General features: G+C 44.1%; 1 protein-coding gene across 5 annotated transcripts in view; it reads left to right on the forward strand.

The window, feature by feature from the left end:
- Nucleotides 1-12249, forward strand: part of SGTB (small glutamine rich tetratricopeptide repeat containing beta) — a 56052-nt gene extending 43803 nt beyond the window's left edge. For 4 of the 5 annotated variants that reach the window (XM_029576083.1, XM_029576073.1, XM_029576091.1 and 1 more), the window contains 5 exons: nucleotides 717-749; nucleotides 10020-10057; nucleotides 10139-10222; nucleotides 10457-10574; nucleotides 11614-12249. In XM_029576083.1, coding sequence (XP_029431943.1) covers nucleotides 717-749; nucleotides 10020-10057; nucleotides 10139-10222; nucleotides 10457-10568 — 267 coding nt within the window. In that variant the 3' untranslated portion in view covers nucleotides 10569-10574; nucleotides 11614-12249. The remainder of the gene's footprint in view (nucleotides 1-716; nucleotides 750-10019; nucleotides 10058-10138; nucleotides 10223-10456; nucleotides 10575-11613) is intronic. The other variant, XM_029576109.1, reaches the window with a different exon arrangement.
- Nucleotides 12250-16672: the final 4423 nt, after the last annotated feature.

The raw sequence follows: 16672 nt of genomic DNA on the forward strand, positions 1-16672 counted from the left end.
AGTTTTTTTCTTTATTAAAGAATTGTAGTTGCTGTGTTAGTTCACTTAGGTATGTGGAATTAAGGGTCAGCAAACAAGTTGTAGGTGGCATATTTTTAACATAAATATATATGTGACACACTTTAGAGAGTTATCCTCTTTTCATCAGCTCAATGAAGAACCGGCACAGTTACACTCTGTTTAAATAGCAGAGGCATGAGGTTTTAAGCTGCCTGCATATGCCATTACAACTCAGTAAAGGAGGGTTGGAGGCAGGGGGGCAAGGATGACAGATGTGATGAGAGAGGAAAAATGTGCAGTTGATAGGGCCCATATCTGATACTGGTTGAGAAAGCCGATATCATCATTGTTTATCTCGCACATTTCCAGCAAATGAATTCAGAACTGTTACAAAATGGAGAGGCCTACGATAAGGAGTAGTGTACATCAGTGAGAGCCATGATTAATTGAGCATAAAGCACAACTGTGAGGTGACAACAAACAAGAGTAAGCATAAAGTACATCAGAAATATCTTAAATTCAGTCATTAGACAGTGAAGTGGTCATTACTTCTGTAATAAAATTTCAGGTTTTAAATTACTAGACGGGAAGAAAAGCTGCATATTAAGGCTGAATGCACAGTAAAATGTGGCGTAGTTGAAGTAAGATTGTGATATAGTGGCATTAATTAAGTCCTTTTGTGTTTAATCACCCTAATTTCAAATATTTTCTGTTAGGTTTTGGGGGTGTGGCAGCAAAATGAATACATGGTGAGTGCACTTTACACCTGGCAAGTGCACACCCCCATTCCCCTCCACTTTCGTGCAGCTGACTTCCCTCCCTTCCCCTCCGTATTCCATCCTCCATTCCACCCAGCTGCAGACTTCTCTCTCCCTCCACACTTCTTCCCCCCCAACCCCACCCAGGAACAGACCTTTGTTTTCCTCCATTTCACCCTCCTCTCCTCCCCCCACTCACTTCTCCCTTCTTCCTCCCTCTCTCTCCCTCTTCCCTTACTCTCCCCATCTTCCTTTTTTATTCCCTTCTCTTTTTCTCTTCGCACTTCTGTCCCTTCTCCCTGCCCCCACTCATGTTCCTCTTCTCCCTTTCCTTCTCCCCACACACTGTTCTCCCCTTTCCTCTCTTGCTGTCTTCTCAAGCTGTAGTGCTGCCTCCTCTCCCTCCCCCGGGGCTACAGTTGAGGGATGAAGATGCTTCTGCTTTCTCCTCTACTTCCAAGAAAATGCACTCATCCCAGGAGAATGGGAAAGAGCATTTTCCAAACCCTTGTGACGATGATGTTTGTCTGTTTTCCTTTGGATTACCACACAATCATATTTTGCAAAATGGATATGTTCTAAAAGATACAGTGCAGTATCTGGAGTGAGTAATGCAGTCTCTTCACATTTCTTCTGCTAGCATGTTTTTTTTTTTTTATTTTATTTGCTTAAAATTTCATTTTTATCTGTTCATTTTCAGGAAGCATCTTTCACTGTTTGCTTTAAACGATTATTACTATGAATCTTTTCCATCTGCTCTGTGTCCTTTCTAACTGTAATGCTGTTATTTTCCAGGCACAGTTGGTGTCAGAGGGCAGCACTGCAGATAAAATAGTTGAACACAAAGTAACTATTGGAAACAGTGTACAAATCTTGGTTTCAAACAAAAAGATCCACTAAAGGCGACAGTTTTATCCACAATAGAATGGAAAATAAAAAAGCAATCTCCTTTTTTTTCCCGCAGATAAGCAGGCTGAATTAGCCATGCTGTCTGGGAACACCCCCTGGCGGCTCGAGGCGGGAACATCTAGCACAAGCAGAGCTTTGTTCCTGCATGCCTGCGCGGTGCCTTCCCACGTGACTACCGATAGCGTGTCAGTTTCCGCCTTTCCCACGCAGCAACGGACACAGGTTCTTCTCCTCGCTGCCTTTTCGTCTTTTTTTTTTTTTCCTAGTTTCTTCACATTGGTGAACTGCCAACAGCACTTTTAAGTGCCTCTATGGCTCATAAAGCCCCAGGATTCAAGTTCTGTCAGTGCAGGAAGATTATGTTCATCACTGACGGACATAATTACTGCTACTTATGCTTGGACCTGGAGCTCGATCAGGCCTCCTGCCGAGACTGCGAGAGGATGTCCCCTAGGGCCCAGTGGCAGAGGGCCGCTAAGATCGCCCGACTCCATGAAGGGGAGAACGTCGCATCAGGCTCTTATGCTCGCACTCAACATTCTACCCAGTCCTCACCAGGCCAAGAGCCCAAGCATCCTAAAGGGGTGAAACAGGCCTCCTCCCTGCAACCCTCCTCTAAATTGAAGCCCTCGGGAGTGGAAAGAGGTAAGGCTGGAGGTGATCTCTCTTGTCTGGCCTGAAGGGAATCAAGCTCCAACCTGGAAAAGGTCCGAGCGTTGAGTGAGTCATCTGCGTCTAAAGATAAAGTTGAACGGTGTGGGAGCGAGGCACCAAGCATGGTGCATAAAGAGGAGTGTTGTGCGCCAGCCGACACAGAACATTGCTTGATGCACCCAAAGGATGTACCACTTCTTCAGTGCCGTCGAAACATCAAACCAACGTCGGTACCAGTGTCCAAGACTCTGACACAACACAACATACAGCATCGGCAAGATATTAACGCACTCGACATGAACAAGAACTTCAAAGCATGAGAAATCTAGAGAAAAGACTCGCCATATCGAGCACCCCTCATTGACACACGAGCATAGACCATCTCCAGACTCTGGAGAAGAGAGCCCCCAGCGTTTGAAACCTCTGCAACCATACCTCCTCATTTCAGATATGGAGGGCTCTGGAATCTCCAAAGGGGAGGCACCCCATCCTTCCAGCTGCTCCTCCTCATCTACTTCCGATTGCAATGGTTGGAGTAGGCATCTGACTGAGCAGAGGTCTTCTACATCCAGGCCTCACATTTTGGAGAGAGACTCCGGACACTTGGACTGTTTCATTTGCACTCCGGATCCGGGGCAGCATTCCCCCCAGGGAAGGCTTACGAGTGCCTCCCTGCCTATCAAATAGAGGAAATCATCCACACCCACCCCATGGATGCTAAAAGGGGCAGCTTCTCAGATGCTGTCTCATATCATGGGGCTTTTACAGGCCTTCTTTGACTCTGTCATCTCTACCCAACAACCTCTTTTCCCCTCAAACCCCTCTGCAGAGGATTCTGGACTTTACACCCCATCATCCCCTCCTGGGGGACTCTCGGAGGCCAAAGATTTAGAGAAGTGGTGGCCAGCCTGCAAGCTTCCAAGCCAGGAAGGGTGCTAGACTACTCCTCTCCCCCATCATCCAAGCTCCTCCACTAGCATTTCTTCCGACCCCCCCCCCCCCCTCGTTTTGAATCTGGAGACCAAGAAACTACGTGATCCTAGGGCGGAAGTCAATGACCTTTTGAAAATCTTTGAAGTCTCGGCTGAACCGACAGCTTTACCTTCCCACTCAGTCTTGGACACTTATGGATAAGGCATGGGAAGTACCTTTTTCTTGCCAACCACATACAGGAAGACTGAACTAAAATTCAGAATGCGAAAATCTGTACATTATGGCTCAGTGCAACTGCCACATGCCTCTGTGGTGGTGGAATCCTCTATGAAGAAAGCCAGGAAAACCGAACTCTACTCCAATGCCCCCCTCCCCCACCGGGCAAGGACAGCCACTATCTGGACGACTTTGGCAAAAAGGTGTTTCAGGGTTCCATGCTCAGTACCTATATGAGTGCCTCCAGAAGTTGAAATCTGGTGAAGGTCAACCTTCGGGAACCAGTCAACATAAACAGAGAATGGCTGACCTGGACAAGGGCCCAAGACACATTCTCTGAACCATGTATGAAGGATTTGAAATCTCTGCCCATACTTCGGCAACCTGTATAGCGGGCTGCCAGATAGCCTGGCTGAGAGCGAGCGCCATTTGTGAAGATGCACACAATAAACTTGCAGACCTTCCCTGCAAGGGGAATAACTTGTTTGGAGGCAAGCTTCGCGAGACGGTCTCCCAGCTCAAGGAGCAGAGTGTAGCAGTGTCATCATTCACGTTACCAACAAGCCAAACAGTTGTGAAACGGTACTACCCTGCCTACAAGAAGCCTTTTTATCCCTGGCGCGCTTAAAGGTCCTATCTGTCATACCAGCCTCCTTCATACCCACTGCAGAGGCCCCAGCCCCAACTCTTGCAGTCGCGGGGCCGTGGCCAATCCCACACACCCCCAAACCAATACAGAGTGCTGCCACCAAAATCCAACCATCTTTTTAACTCTGCCACGGCCACTGCCTCGGGAAGCAGTAGGCGGAAGCCTTGCTTCATTTTCACTGGCATGGGGCCGGATCACATCCGACAGTTGGGTTCTCAACATTGTCTAGAACAGCTACTGACTGAATTTCTGGAGACCTCCCACCTTGCCGCACCTAGTCTCCCCTTCACAGGGAGGCAATGTCCTCCTCCTATTGTAAAAAGTCCGATCCCTCCTGCAACAGAGGGCAATACACTTGGTGCCCCCCTTCTCACCAATCTCAGGGATTTTATTCCCAATACTTCCTCATCCCCAAGAAAAGCAGAGGATTGTGGCTGATTCTGGACCTCAGAATGCTCAACCAATTTATTGTGTGGGAGAAGTTCAAGATGACCTCTTTCAAGAACATCTTGCCATACACGCAACCCAACGATGGGTTGTGTTCCTTAGACCTCAAGGATGTTTATGCTCACATACCTATACACCCATCCTTCTGGCGCTACCTGTGCTTCCAAGTTCACAGTCAACATTACCAGTACAGGGTTCTGCCTTTCAGCCTATCATCAGCGCCCAGGGTGTTCACCAAGTGTCTAAAGGTAGCTGTGGCCCATCTTCAGAGAGAGGGCATAAAACCTTTCCCTGTCTTGACGACTGGTTGCTTGTAGCCCCAAGTTCGGAGCTGATTTGCACCCATCAGATTTGAGTTCTTACTTGCCTGGAAAGCCTGGGCTTCCTTATAAACTACGAGAAGTCTCACCTCGACCCTTCTCAGACCCTGCAGTTTATAGGTGCACTCATCCACATGCGCCTCGGCAAAGCTTTTCTTCCAGAGGACAGGATCTCCACCTTTTGGGCCCTAGTCGCCACATTGAAAAGTCTTGCACATCCAACAGCGTGTCAAATCCTCATATTATTGGGCCATATGGCAGCAACGATGTATATGATTCCGTACACGCACCTCCACATGCGTCGCCTTTAGTGGGGTTTAAAGTCCCAATGGTCCCAGCGTTCTCATCCAATAATCACTCTAGGTGACTCTCACAAAGTCTATGGCGACAGATGTGGACTGGTGGCTACAGCCGTGTATTTTGGAGTCTGGTACGCCTTTTCGGCACCCACCTCACCAGATGGTTTAACTACAGATGCTTCCAGAAAGGGGTGGGGGGCTCATGTCCTGCACCTCAAGACTCAAGGTCAGTGGTCTCCCACAGAGAAAAAAATTCCATATAAACCTGCTGGAGCTGCATGCCATTCGTTACGCCATCCACGCTTTCTCACGCCTTCTCCTCAAAAAATCAGTCATTGTCTACATGGACAATCAAGTAGCCATGTTCTACATCACCAAGGAAGGCAGGTCTGGTTCCAGGACTTTGTGCAAAGAATCGGTCCTTCTGCTGGAAGGTTACCTATCTACCTGACATACGAAACACGGAAGCCGACAGGCTCAGCAGGATCTTTCATCCTCATGAATGGGAAGTGGATGGGAACGTAGCATCCAATCTGTTTCACAGCTTGGGGATGCCCCGAGTAGATCTCTTTGCCACCAAGTGCAATGTGAAGGTACCGTGGTTCTGCTCCCTATACCCGAGCGACCGGAGAATAGCTCAGGACGCCTTCCTATTAACATGGTCGGGAGGTCTGTTCTCTGCATTCCTTCCCATATCACTGATAAGATGGGTAATTCAAAATTGCATTGTGGACGACTTGGGTCTCATCCTAATTGCCCTGTGACATGGCCCAGACAGCCATGGTATGCCTATCTGATACACCTTTCCATACTGCCACCAATTCCCTTTTAGAGCAAGGTCGGCCTCCTGACTCAGGGAGGCAGGCTGCTGCTCATCCCTCAGGACTTCCTTCATTTGACGGTGTGGAGATTGAAAGGGAAGTATTAAATCACCTTCCCATTCCGGGGGATATTCAGGACATCATCATCTCAGCAAGGAGGCCCTCCATGAGGAAAAATAATGCCGCTAAGTGGCTTAGATACCATCGTCGGGGCATTTTGGCTTCCCTTGACCCCTTTCACTCCTTCCTGGAACAATTATTCAAGGATCTACATTTACTCTTCAGATCTGGATTAGCAATCTCATCCATCAGATTTCACCTCAGTGCCATTACGGATTACCATTTGTCTATTCAAGGCATCTCTATCTCCATGCACCCATTAATATCTCGCTTCATGAGGGGTGATCTGCGGCTTTGGCCTCTGGTCTTAAAGCCAGCCATTCCTTGGGACTTGAATGTAGTCTTATAAGCATTAATGCTTTCCCCCTTTTAGCCAATGCAGACAGCTTCATTGAAGTTTCGCACATGGAAGGTGCTTTTTCTAGTGGCGATCACATCGGCACAATGAGTGGGCGAGTTGCAAGCACTGGTGCACTATAGCCCCTATCTGCAATTCTACCATGATAAGGTGACCTTATAGACTCATCCATCCTTCCTCCCTAAGGTTGTCTCGGCTTTCCACCTGAATCAAACTATTACGCTACTAACCTTTTTTCCAAAACCTCATGCCTCGGGATGAGAAGCATTACTACATATATTGGATTGCAAGAGGGTGCTGGCCTACTCCAAGCAGAGGACCCACTCACCGGACAGATCTTTGCAGTTCTTTCTGTCCTTTAATCCAAATGCTCCAGGATTACCAGTGTCTAAACACACATTGGCTGATTGGTTAACCCAATGTATCCACTTCTGCTATTCAACTAGATCAGAATATCTAACATCGAGAGTGAAGCTGCATCAACTGAGAGCTATGGCTGTTTCGATTGCCCACCTTCGTCAGGTGCCTGTTCAAGACATAAGCAAGGCAGCTACCTGGTCGTCACTGCATACTTTCACCTCCCACTACTGCCTCCAGCAACATGCCAGGTTGGATGTGCTCATGGGGCAAGAGATATTGCGGCATGCCACTAACACTTAAGACTGTCCACCACGCTAGAGGATCCTCTGCACAACCAAGCCAGCAAGCAGGTCATTCCTGTTCTCTGTGAAACACACTGAACTGTGCTTCGAAACCTTGGGCTGGGGCCTCCCATACAGCATGGCTAATTCAGCCTGCTTATCTACGGGGAAAAAAGCAAGTTTGCTTACCGTAACTGTGTTTTCTGTAGATAGCAGGATGAATTAGCCATGCGTTCCCTCCCTCCTCCCTGAATAGTCTGTATTTCTACCTATTCTAACCTACTTTCTGACACTCCCGTTTCTATGCTTTCGGATCAACTGAGACGATATCAGCAGTCGCGCGGGAAGGCAGATGTGCAGGAGCAAAGCTCTGCTTGTGCTAGGAGAGGTTCCTGCCTCAAGCCGCCAGGGGGCATGCCCAGACAGCATGGCTGATTCATCCTGCTATCTACGGAAAACATCGTTTACGGTAAGTAAACTTGCTTTTCTGTGGTGATTTTTATCTACTGTTCAGTGGAAGCACAGACGCCTATCTATGAAAAAATCTGTTTGGAAGTGTATATAAAATGCTTTCTGTCAGTAATAATCTTTTTAGGGGGGTTCTTCCCCCTCCTCCAAATCCCCAATAGATATGCTACAAGTTACCTTATTGGTAGGCACCTTCATGTTCAGTTTTTATTTTGATTTTCCTGGGAATTTGTCGGTGTTTATTACAAGAATAAAAATAGGAGAAATCAGTGGGGAAAAAATAACTTGTAATTTTTCCAGGTAAATATAATTTTTATTCTTGTTATAGTAAACACTGTTAAATTTCAGAGAAAAATAGAAACTGAAAAAGAAGGTCCCTACTTATTTGCCAAGGGCTTGGAAGGAGGAGTCTTGGAGATGGAACTTCTCGGTGCCACTCTTCAACCAGCAGGAATCGCTCTTGCAATAGCACTCATCCTCCCGTCCAGTTCTTTCATGCCTGAGTGTATTACCTCCACAATACACCCACACCATGCCCACTGGCCTGTCAGTGGGCATGGTGTGGGTGTACAATTCTGGTCGCTGCATCTCAAAAAAGATATAATTGCAATGGAAAAGGTACAGAGAAGGGCGATCAAAATGATAAGGGGAATGGAACACCTCCCCTATGAGAAAAGACTAAAGAGGTTAGGACTTTTCAATTTGGAGAAGAGATGGCTGAGGGGGGATATGATAGAGATGTTTAAAATCATGAGAGGTCTAGAATGGGTAGATGTGAATCGGTTATTTACTCTTTCTGATAATAGAAAGACTAGGGGGCACTCCATGAAGTTAGCATGTGGCACATTTAAAACTAATCGGAGAAAGTTCTTTTTTACTCAACGCACAATTAAACTCTGGAATTTGTTGCCAAAGGATGTGGTTAATGCAGTTAGTATAGCTGTGTTTAAAAAAGGATTGGATAAGTTCTTGGAGAAGAAGTCCATTACCTGCTATTAATTAAGTTGACTTAGAAAATAGCCACTGCTATTATTAGCAATGGTAACATGGAATAGACTTAGTTTTTGGGTACTTGCCAGGTTCTTATGGCCTGGATTGGCCACTGTTGGAAACAGGATGCTGGGCTTGATGGACCCTTGGTCTGACCCAGTATGGCATGTTCTTATGTTCTAATACTGCTGCTTAACTGCAGGTTCAGCTATAAGTCACACTTGTGTTTAAATGTGATTCCAGGGAGGAAAAGAGCAATATTTTGAGACAATCCAGGGTTCTATGTCAAGATATTTTTGATACGAAATGCCTGCACTTCCTCCTTTGAATATGCTGTGGATTATATAACCTAATCTGCCCTCAAGCTATACCTCTGTTGAAGTACCAGTGCCTTTAGCTATAAAATGATTGCATGCAGCCACAAATTGCCTTTTCTCTTTGGATTTAATGCAACCACACACATGGTGATTGTGAATTATTGTATTGTTTTAACAATTGGACACAAGTATGTATGCATTGTCATCAAATATAAAAATATCTTGATGGGCCAGCTCAGTACAGTGCTGCATGCTGCCATGTAGAGGACCTGGTTTTGATTCCTGGATCATCCTTTTGTTTCCTGGGCCAGCCACAGCTTGAGTTGCAGAAGAGACAGTGTTGACAACCCTTGGATGAGAAGGAGTCTCCACTGTCATTAAACAATGACACCTTGTGGCTAGATTTAGGATTATGTTACTGAGTTCTGGAGCAAGCTGTGTTCTGTGGCCTCCACCCAAAGACTTTTTTGCGATGGCTGGGCTGAGTTGGAAGGGGGATGTAAAAAAAACCTAGGTAGTTGTAAATCGGGACTCATCTCACTTTAGCCTAATAGAGGCCAGCTCAAATTGAGCCGGGAGTCCAAAAGGAGGAAAACCATTGGGTAAAAACAAGTTGCTTTGAGTTTGTGAGGTTTCATTCCTGACGTGCCCTCTGGACCTTATGGTCTTTATCTACTGTCGTTTTCTGTGTTTCTATCAAGTAATCTAAGGACATGTTTTTTTTTTCAGAGAAAGGAGGGGGAGAGATGGAACAGCAATCCAGTGAAAGTGATGGAGACTAGGGCAGTATCAGAATTCAAGGACAAGCACAGCAGATCTCTGAGGAAGGGAAAGGCCTAGTAAAGCTGATCAGGAAATGAGGCTGGGCAGACTAGATAGGCCTTATTTTCTTCATCTACCATCGTATTCTATGTTTCTCTACCCCCAATTAATTCGCCTACAAACATTTTTCAGACATTTTGCAAGGCAGAGAATATTTAGTGCAAGAGTTATATTACTGCTGTGACCAAGAATCACAGTCAGTCTTATAGATTGGGTTCTTGAGATGTTTAGTCATACTTAACCCAGTAATGTTTTGCTTAGTGTAGTGTAATTGAGGCTGCATCCTCTCTCTTCCAGGCAGCAAGTTTAATGCAGAATCCACAAGTTCAACAGCTGTAAGTATTTTCACATAAGAGTGCGATGGTGCAGAAAATGGCATAGAGATGCTGATGTCAGTGAATTTTCAATTATTTTAGAATGTCAGGGATGATGTCAAATGCTACTGGTGGCCCTGCTGCAGGAGTTGGTGGCCTCACAGACTTGTCAAGCCTTATACAAGCGTAAGTGTTCATTTTTTTAAATTATTTACTAAAGGTGTGATGACTAAATTATAGTCAGACCAGTCTCACATTTTAATACATTCAAGAAAACAAAGTATTTGTATTTTGTAGCAAAGTTGCAGTAATGTAATTTTTTCTGTAGTGTAATCTTTAGCTTTTGTTGCAAGATTTTATTTTCTGTGTCATATGAATTTATCTTTCACTTGCTGATTTATCTAAAACTGTTCAATGCAGTGGACAGCAGTTTGCACAACAGATACAGCAGCAGAATCCTGAGTTAATAGAGCAACTGAGGAATCACGTTCGGAGCCGATCTTTCAGTGGCAGCACTGAAGAGCAGCCCTGACACAAAGTAGGCAAATGTTGTAGTTAGAAATGTCAATATTGCATAGTCCTAAAATTATATGCCACATTCGGGAAATACAAATCCCCTTGTGTAGATTTCTCAGATTTATTTAAAATAGATTTCCTGCAGTTTGACCTTATTGTGTTTTTTGTACTGAATAACTTGCATCTGTGTGTGAAAGGGACAGAATTTAGTGGACCCACGTGCCTGCATATCAATTGTTTGTCACTTTTGGGGCACAGAGGTGTACATTTAAAACATCTCCACTTTGATACTTAAAAGTTTTTGCCTGATCAGAGCTCTTGTGCTTGCGTATACATAAACATAGTGATTTATGTGCAGTAAATAATAGAGTAAATCTGTAGAATGGAATATGGCTGCTTGTTCCTAACAGTTTAAGAGTAAGGAGTGTAATATACTCCTATTCTATATTAGTCAGTGATGGGCTGGTAGGTCAAAAAGTAGGTGGTGTGAAGAGCAAAGATTCCTTCTCCATTGCATGCCCTCACCCTTCCCAACACCACTTGATACACTTCTTTTCTTTGGATTTCTGTCCTTCCTCTCAATCATTCTCTTCCAATATCTTTCTGCATTTATGGTCGCCTAATTTTATTTATTGTGGTTTGATCACACCACTGCACTTATACACAAGTTCCCACTGATAGAACGTTTTCCTATCATATTTAAAATGATTGCCCCTTTTCCATTGTAATCCTGGTGATATTTTGTTTTCCCTTGAATTATCCCATATGAAAGCCTGTTTTTCAAACAGCAGTGTAGTATTTATTTCCATCTTTAAAGTACATATTTGAACATATCCTCTAAAAGGATGATGCAGGTGGATAAAATCCAGTATTTAGAGAGAAGGGTGCAGTCTGATGACAGTGCTTTAGTTGCTTAGAATTTTTAGCAGAATCTTAATTGATTGGTTAATTTCCAGGAAACCTCTTTCATTCTTTGCATTAAGTGATAAAGCCTGTGAATTTGTTATGCAGCGTGCCAAACAAGAATGCTTCTCATTTATGACTCTACTGCTATTTTACAGTGATAGGCCAAGGATGACAGCAGCGAGACTACAGTAATGTGTCGTCACCGGCCTAAGAACAGCAGAAGCTTGCCTAATGTAAGAATACAGGGTAGAGACTCCCATGTGACAAGCATTTTCATAAATGTGTTTTCTGTTCAAGACAGGAGAAGATAGAAGGTTCCTGTGTGCTGAATTGTCTGTACAGTGCACTGCAGGACTGATCTGCTTCCCAGCCAGATAAACTGCTTCTCTGTCTCCAACATGTTGTAAACATCTTTTGCCTTGAAGGAGAGAATGACTTGTAGTGTACTATAGCACTTTATTTTATACTATGAAAGTTATTTAAGTTGACAGTACCAACTGGATTCTAAATAAATGCTTTATAACTCTAGAGTAGTTTTTAGTCAGATGTAGAAACTGATATATTAACCATATGATGCACTTGAAACTTGAGACTGAAGTCTTGTAAATTGTTACTTGTATTTTAAACTATTTATGTAGATTGTAATTCTTAATATATCTGGGTTTGTTTGTTTTTTGTTTTTGTTAGTTTATTGTGCATGGCACGATCCATATTTCCATTTCATTGTGTAATATGTTCAGACACCTTCACTGTTCATGTGATTTGTACAGTAAAATCTGTACTGAGTTCTATATTGCTTGTGGCTCTCTAGTGTCTGTAAAATGAATTATAATCCTTGGCTGTTCATTTACCCTGGCAGCCATAGCATCCTCTCGCATTCCTTATGGTATTGGTCAGTTGACCTCAAATAAGACACCATTTTGTAGAAAAACAGTGGAATATACAGAGCTGCAGCTATATTAACAGATGTACTTTGTATTAAAAAAAAAAAATACAAAACCCAAACTCAAGCTATCTTTGCCTATGTCTTCTTGTCCATCCTGGTGGACCACTTTGTGTGTCTTTGACTTCCCAGCTTGCACAGTTCACCTAGCAGCCTCCTGAGGAAACACCTGCAGGCGCAACCTCTAGCCACCTGGTGTAAGAGAATAGAAGGGGCCTCATTCTATAGAAATTTTGGTTTCCTAGAGATCCCAACCTAGCCAGCCAATGATATGTGTCCCCACAATCTGCACATTGTCATATTGCCTGTCACAGGGAGGGACACCCTTTTTAGAGGCTGGGTTGCTCAAATAGCCCCCTTTTCCCCACCAAGTGCCGCAGCAAAGAATCCTAACTACTGTCTGAAGTACTCTGCCATATGCAGTAGCTTCCATTTCCACTTTGCCCTCTTTCTACCACAAATAAACTGTTGTGGCCCTGAAAATCTGAGTTTAATAAATCATTACAATAATCAGATAAAGTGAATCTCATCAAGTTTGGCATAGATCAGAGCAATATGCCCTAAAAGTTTGTCTGAATGATGTGCTTCCAAAATACCTGACAAAGTTGCTTATCTGGTAATCCTCTTTTCATTCCAATCAAGGGGGGCATGCATCTGTCCACACTGTTCCTAGGATGATGTCAGACCAAATGATTTTTACATTGGGAAAGATTTATTTGAAGTAAACCAATCTTTCTCAGTTTTTGGATATCACTGGCTAACTTGTCCAAATCACTTCAGCACAGATAAATTAGATTGATGTCTGAATGAACTTAGGCCTCTGTGTGTTGTGTCAACACTGGCATCAGTTTGTCCCATAGCATCCTGCTTTTACCTAACCACATGTGAACAACTCCTGCTTTAGGCCCAAATGCTGTGCACGAGAGCTAAAGTGTGCACTCTTGTTAACCCAGCATAGGCATTGGCCACCTACCTAGGTTTTCTGAGTCTGCTTCAGCCCACCTAAAAGAATAACATTGCATGCCCCAAGGGATTGCTTTATCCAATCTAATATATGGGAGAAAGGATGATCATCTCCACTGCCCAATCATATTAATTGAGACCAAAGGTAGGCTCCAAGAAGCCATATATGTCAGAGCACTGGTGTGGTATTGACTATAATGAAGACTGAATTGTAGTGAAAGGGGTCACGTTCTTAAGTATTAGGAGCTGTTCTGCACCCTCTGGCTTTTTTGCAACATGTTTTGGCATTGCACACTGGGCATGTGATGTTTTGAATGGCCCTAAAGTTGTATTCACTCCCTTGCCTCTCTAGTCTTAGACTTTTTTTTTTATCCATAGCTAAAGCTTAGGGTGACTTAAGAACCACATTGTAAGTTAGTAAGCTGACCTGGGGCCTTCTTGGACAGGGAGACTAAGTCATCTATGGAGAGGACCACCAAAAATGCCAAGGAGAAGGACTATCTCAATATTCAAGCCGTACACCATAACCTGTGTAGGCTGTTGTGTGTAACTGGCGAACAACTGTTCTGACATATGCCCTCCTCTCCATTGCTTCCTTACCACTGAGCAAGCTTGCCCTACCTCAGCAATATGGAGGAAACAAATGAAGCCTGCCAGTTATGATACTTTGGCCCCCATCATAAAACTATTATCTTTATATGATAAGCTGCGAATGGGTGCTCTTGGACTAGGCAAGACTTGAACTTCATTGTCTGCAACTAGGTGCCAGTCTTCTCAAGGTTTCTGGCCTCCAGCCCAACTGGATGGAGGTCGCAAGCTTCCTCACTCCAAATCACCATAGGGCCAGAGGCACAGCAAGCCCTTCTTCATTTGTCTCTGGCACACTTTAAGGAGTGGCCTAGTGGTTAGCGCAATGGAATCAGGAAATCCAGGGTTCAAATCTCACTTTATCTCCCATTGCCAGGTACTTACTTAGATTATAAACTATTTAGGGAAGGGACTTATTACATCTGCATTCTAAGAGTATTGTAAGCAGGGTTGAGTATCATTTGAAAAAGTGGGCTAAAAATCCAAATTATAATTTATGAAGCATGAGCAAAAATTGGCAATTTTGTTCTGTGCACTGAAAATACCTCCTGTACCTCAATCAATTCAGTTAGAGCTCAGATTTGGAAAGGTAAGTAATTAAATCAGAAATTCAAACAGTTTGAGCCCATTTGGTCATATTTAACTGCAGCACTGGTACAATTCATGCAATAACTCTGCCACCATTTTGTGGTCTATTATATCTCTACTACCTCCTTCCCCTCATATCTCAAAATAATTGTTTTGTTCAGTAATCTCTCAGAAAGTGATATTCCTAATGGTGCTAGCTGTAAGCCAGAGCTCAGGCCATGGGGGTGTGCACCAAGAGCCCTGGCAGTATACGTCAACTCCCTTGCCACCCAATGTGTCTGGAGATCCAAGTCTTGACTGGACACAGCCATGATCTGTCAAACAGATATTCCATTGAATTCCCTGAAGAATACGTACCACACAGTGAAATCATCAGGAACAGCCTCGTAACCCTAATTGATTTCTATCTGTGATGCAGGCCAGTGGTTGCTGCTGCCTTCATCTGCTAGAATATGTGCCTCATCTTGATCATTCTATGTGCTAAATTGAAATGACTGAGAAAGGGGCTACATATGGTGCAGCAATGTTTTCTTGGCTGCTTGAGTAAAAACAAAAAACTCCCACAAACTGACTGTGAAGAATCACAGGAGGACCTTGTGAGACTGGGGAACTGGGTATCTAAATGACAGATGAAATTTAATGTAGACAATTGCAAAATGATGCACATATAGGGGGGGAAAAAGCCACACAATAGGTACACAATGCTATGTTCTGTATAGGAGTTGGAACTCAGCAAGCAGATCTTGGAACCCTTGGGCCGGATATTCAGAATTATGCAAGCGCGTAGATTTGTGCGCACACAAATCTACGCCCAATTTTATAACATGCGCGCATGTTATAAAATCCGGGGTCGGTGCACGCAAGGAGGTGCACACTTGTGCACCTTGCGCGCGCCGAGCCCTAGGGGAGCCCCGATGGATTTCCCAGTTCCCTCCGCTCCCCCCCACCTTCCCCTATCTAACCCGCCCCCTCAGCCCTACCTAAATCCCGTCCCCCCCACCTTTGTTGTCCTATTTATGCCTGCCTCTGGCAGGCGTAACTTGCGCATGCCAGCTGGCTGCTGGCACATGATTCCCCCGGCACGGCCGCCATGCCGGAGGCCTTGGTCCCACCCCCGGATCGGCCCCCGCCCCTTTTTCAAAGCCCCGGGACATACGCGCTTCCCGGAATTTGCGCGCATCGCCGAGCCTATGCAAAATAGGCTCAGCGCGCGCAGGTGGGGTTTTAAAGGGTTACGCACATAATTTACTCGCGTTACCCTTTGAAAATCCGCCCCCTTGTGAACAATACTTATAAATCCTTAGCTCAGTGAGTGTCAGCAGCTAAAAACAGCAAATAGAATGCTAGGAATTATTCAGAAGGGAAGACAGAGGAAAGGGAATATAATAATACTTCTGTATTGATACATTGTATGACCTCAGCTAGAGTATTGGGTACAGTTGTAGTGATTATGTCTCAAGAAAGATATACCAGAACGAGAACAGGTGTAGAGAAAGAGTGACAAAAATGATTGAGGTTAGACTGCTCCCTTATGAAAGGCTTGATAGGTTAGGGCTCTTTAGCTTAGAACAGATGACGAAGAGGAAATATGATAGAGGTTTACAAAATCATGAGTGTGATGCAAGTTGATAGGGAATGGTTATTTACTCTTTTCAATAATATTAGAACTAAGGGACATTCTCTAAAACTAACTAGCAAATAATAGAAAGTATTTTTTCCAGTTGGCACATAATTAAAATATGGAATTAGCTGCCAGAGAATGTGGTCAATGTTAGTAATACAACTGAATTTAAAAATGGTTTGGATGTGTTTTTAGAGGACAGGTCCATTAACCAATATTGAGATGTGAGATGTCTTCAGCTCCTGCTTCTAGGATTGAGCAACATGGAATGGGCTTTCCTATTTCAGATCTAATGGGCACTTCTAAGTCACCCAGACTGGCACCATCAGAAACAGGATACTGAGCTCAGATCATTGGTCTGATATACCACAATTCAAATCTACATTAAAGTGCTGTCCATATAAATGCAATGACATCTATATTTTCCTGCGTGTAGAGTTTTATTCTAAGGAAGGTTGGTATGGGATTGGGAACTGATTGTGTCAGTTATCTACACATCAACTGTAAAGTA

The sequence above is a fragment of the Rhinatrema bivittatum genome, chromosome 1 (assembly GCF_901001135.1).
Source record: "Rhinatrema bivittatum chromosome 1, aRhiBiv1.1, whole genome shotgun sequence".
Lineage (NCBI taxonomy): Eukaryota > Metazoa > Chordata > Amphibia > Gymnophiona > Rhinatrematidae > Rhinatrema > Rhinatrema bivittatum.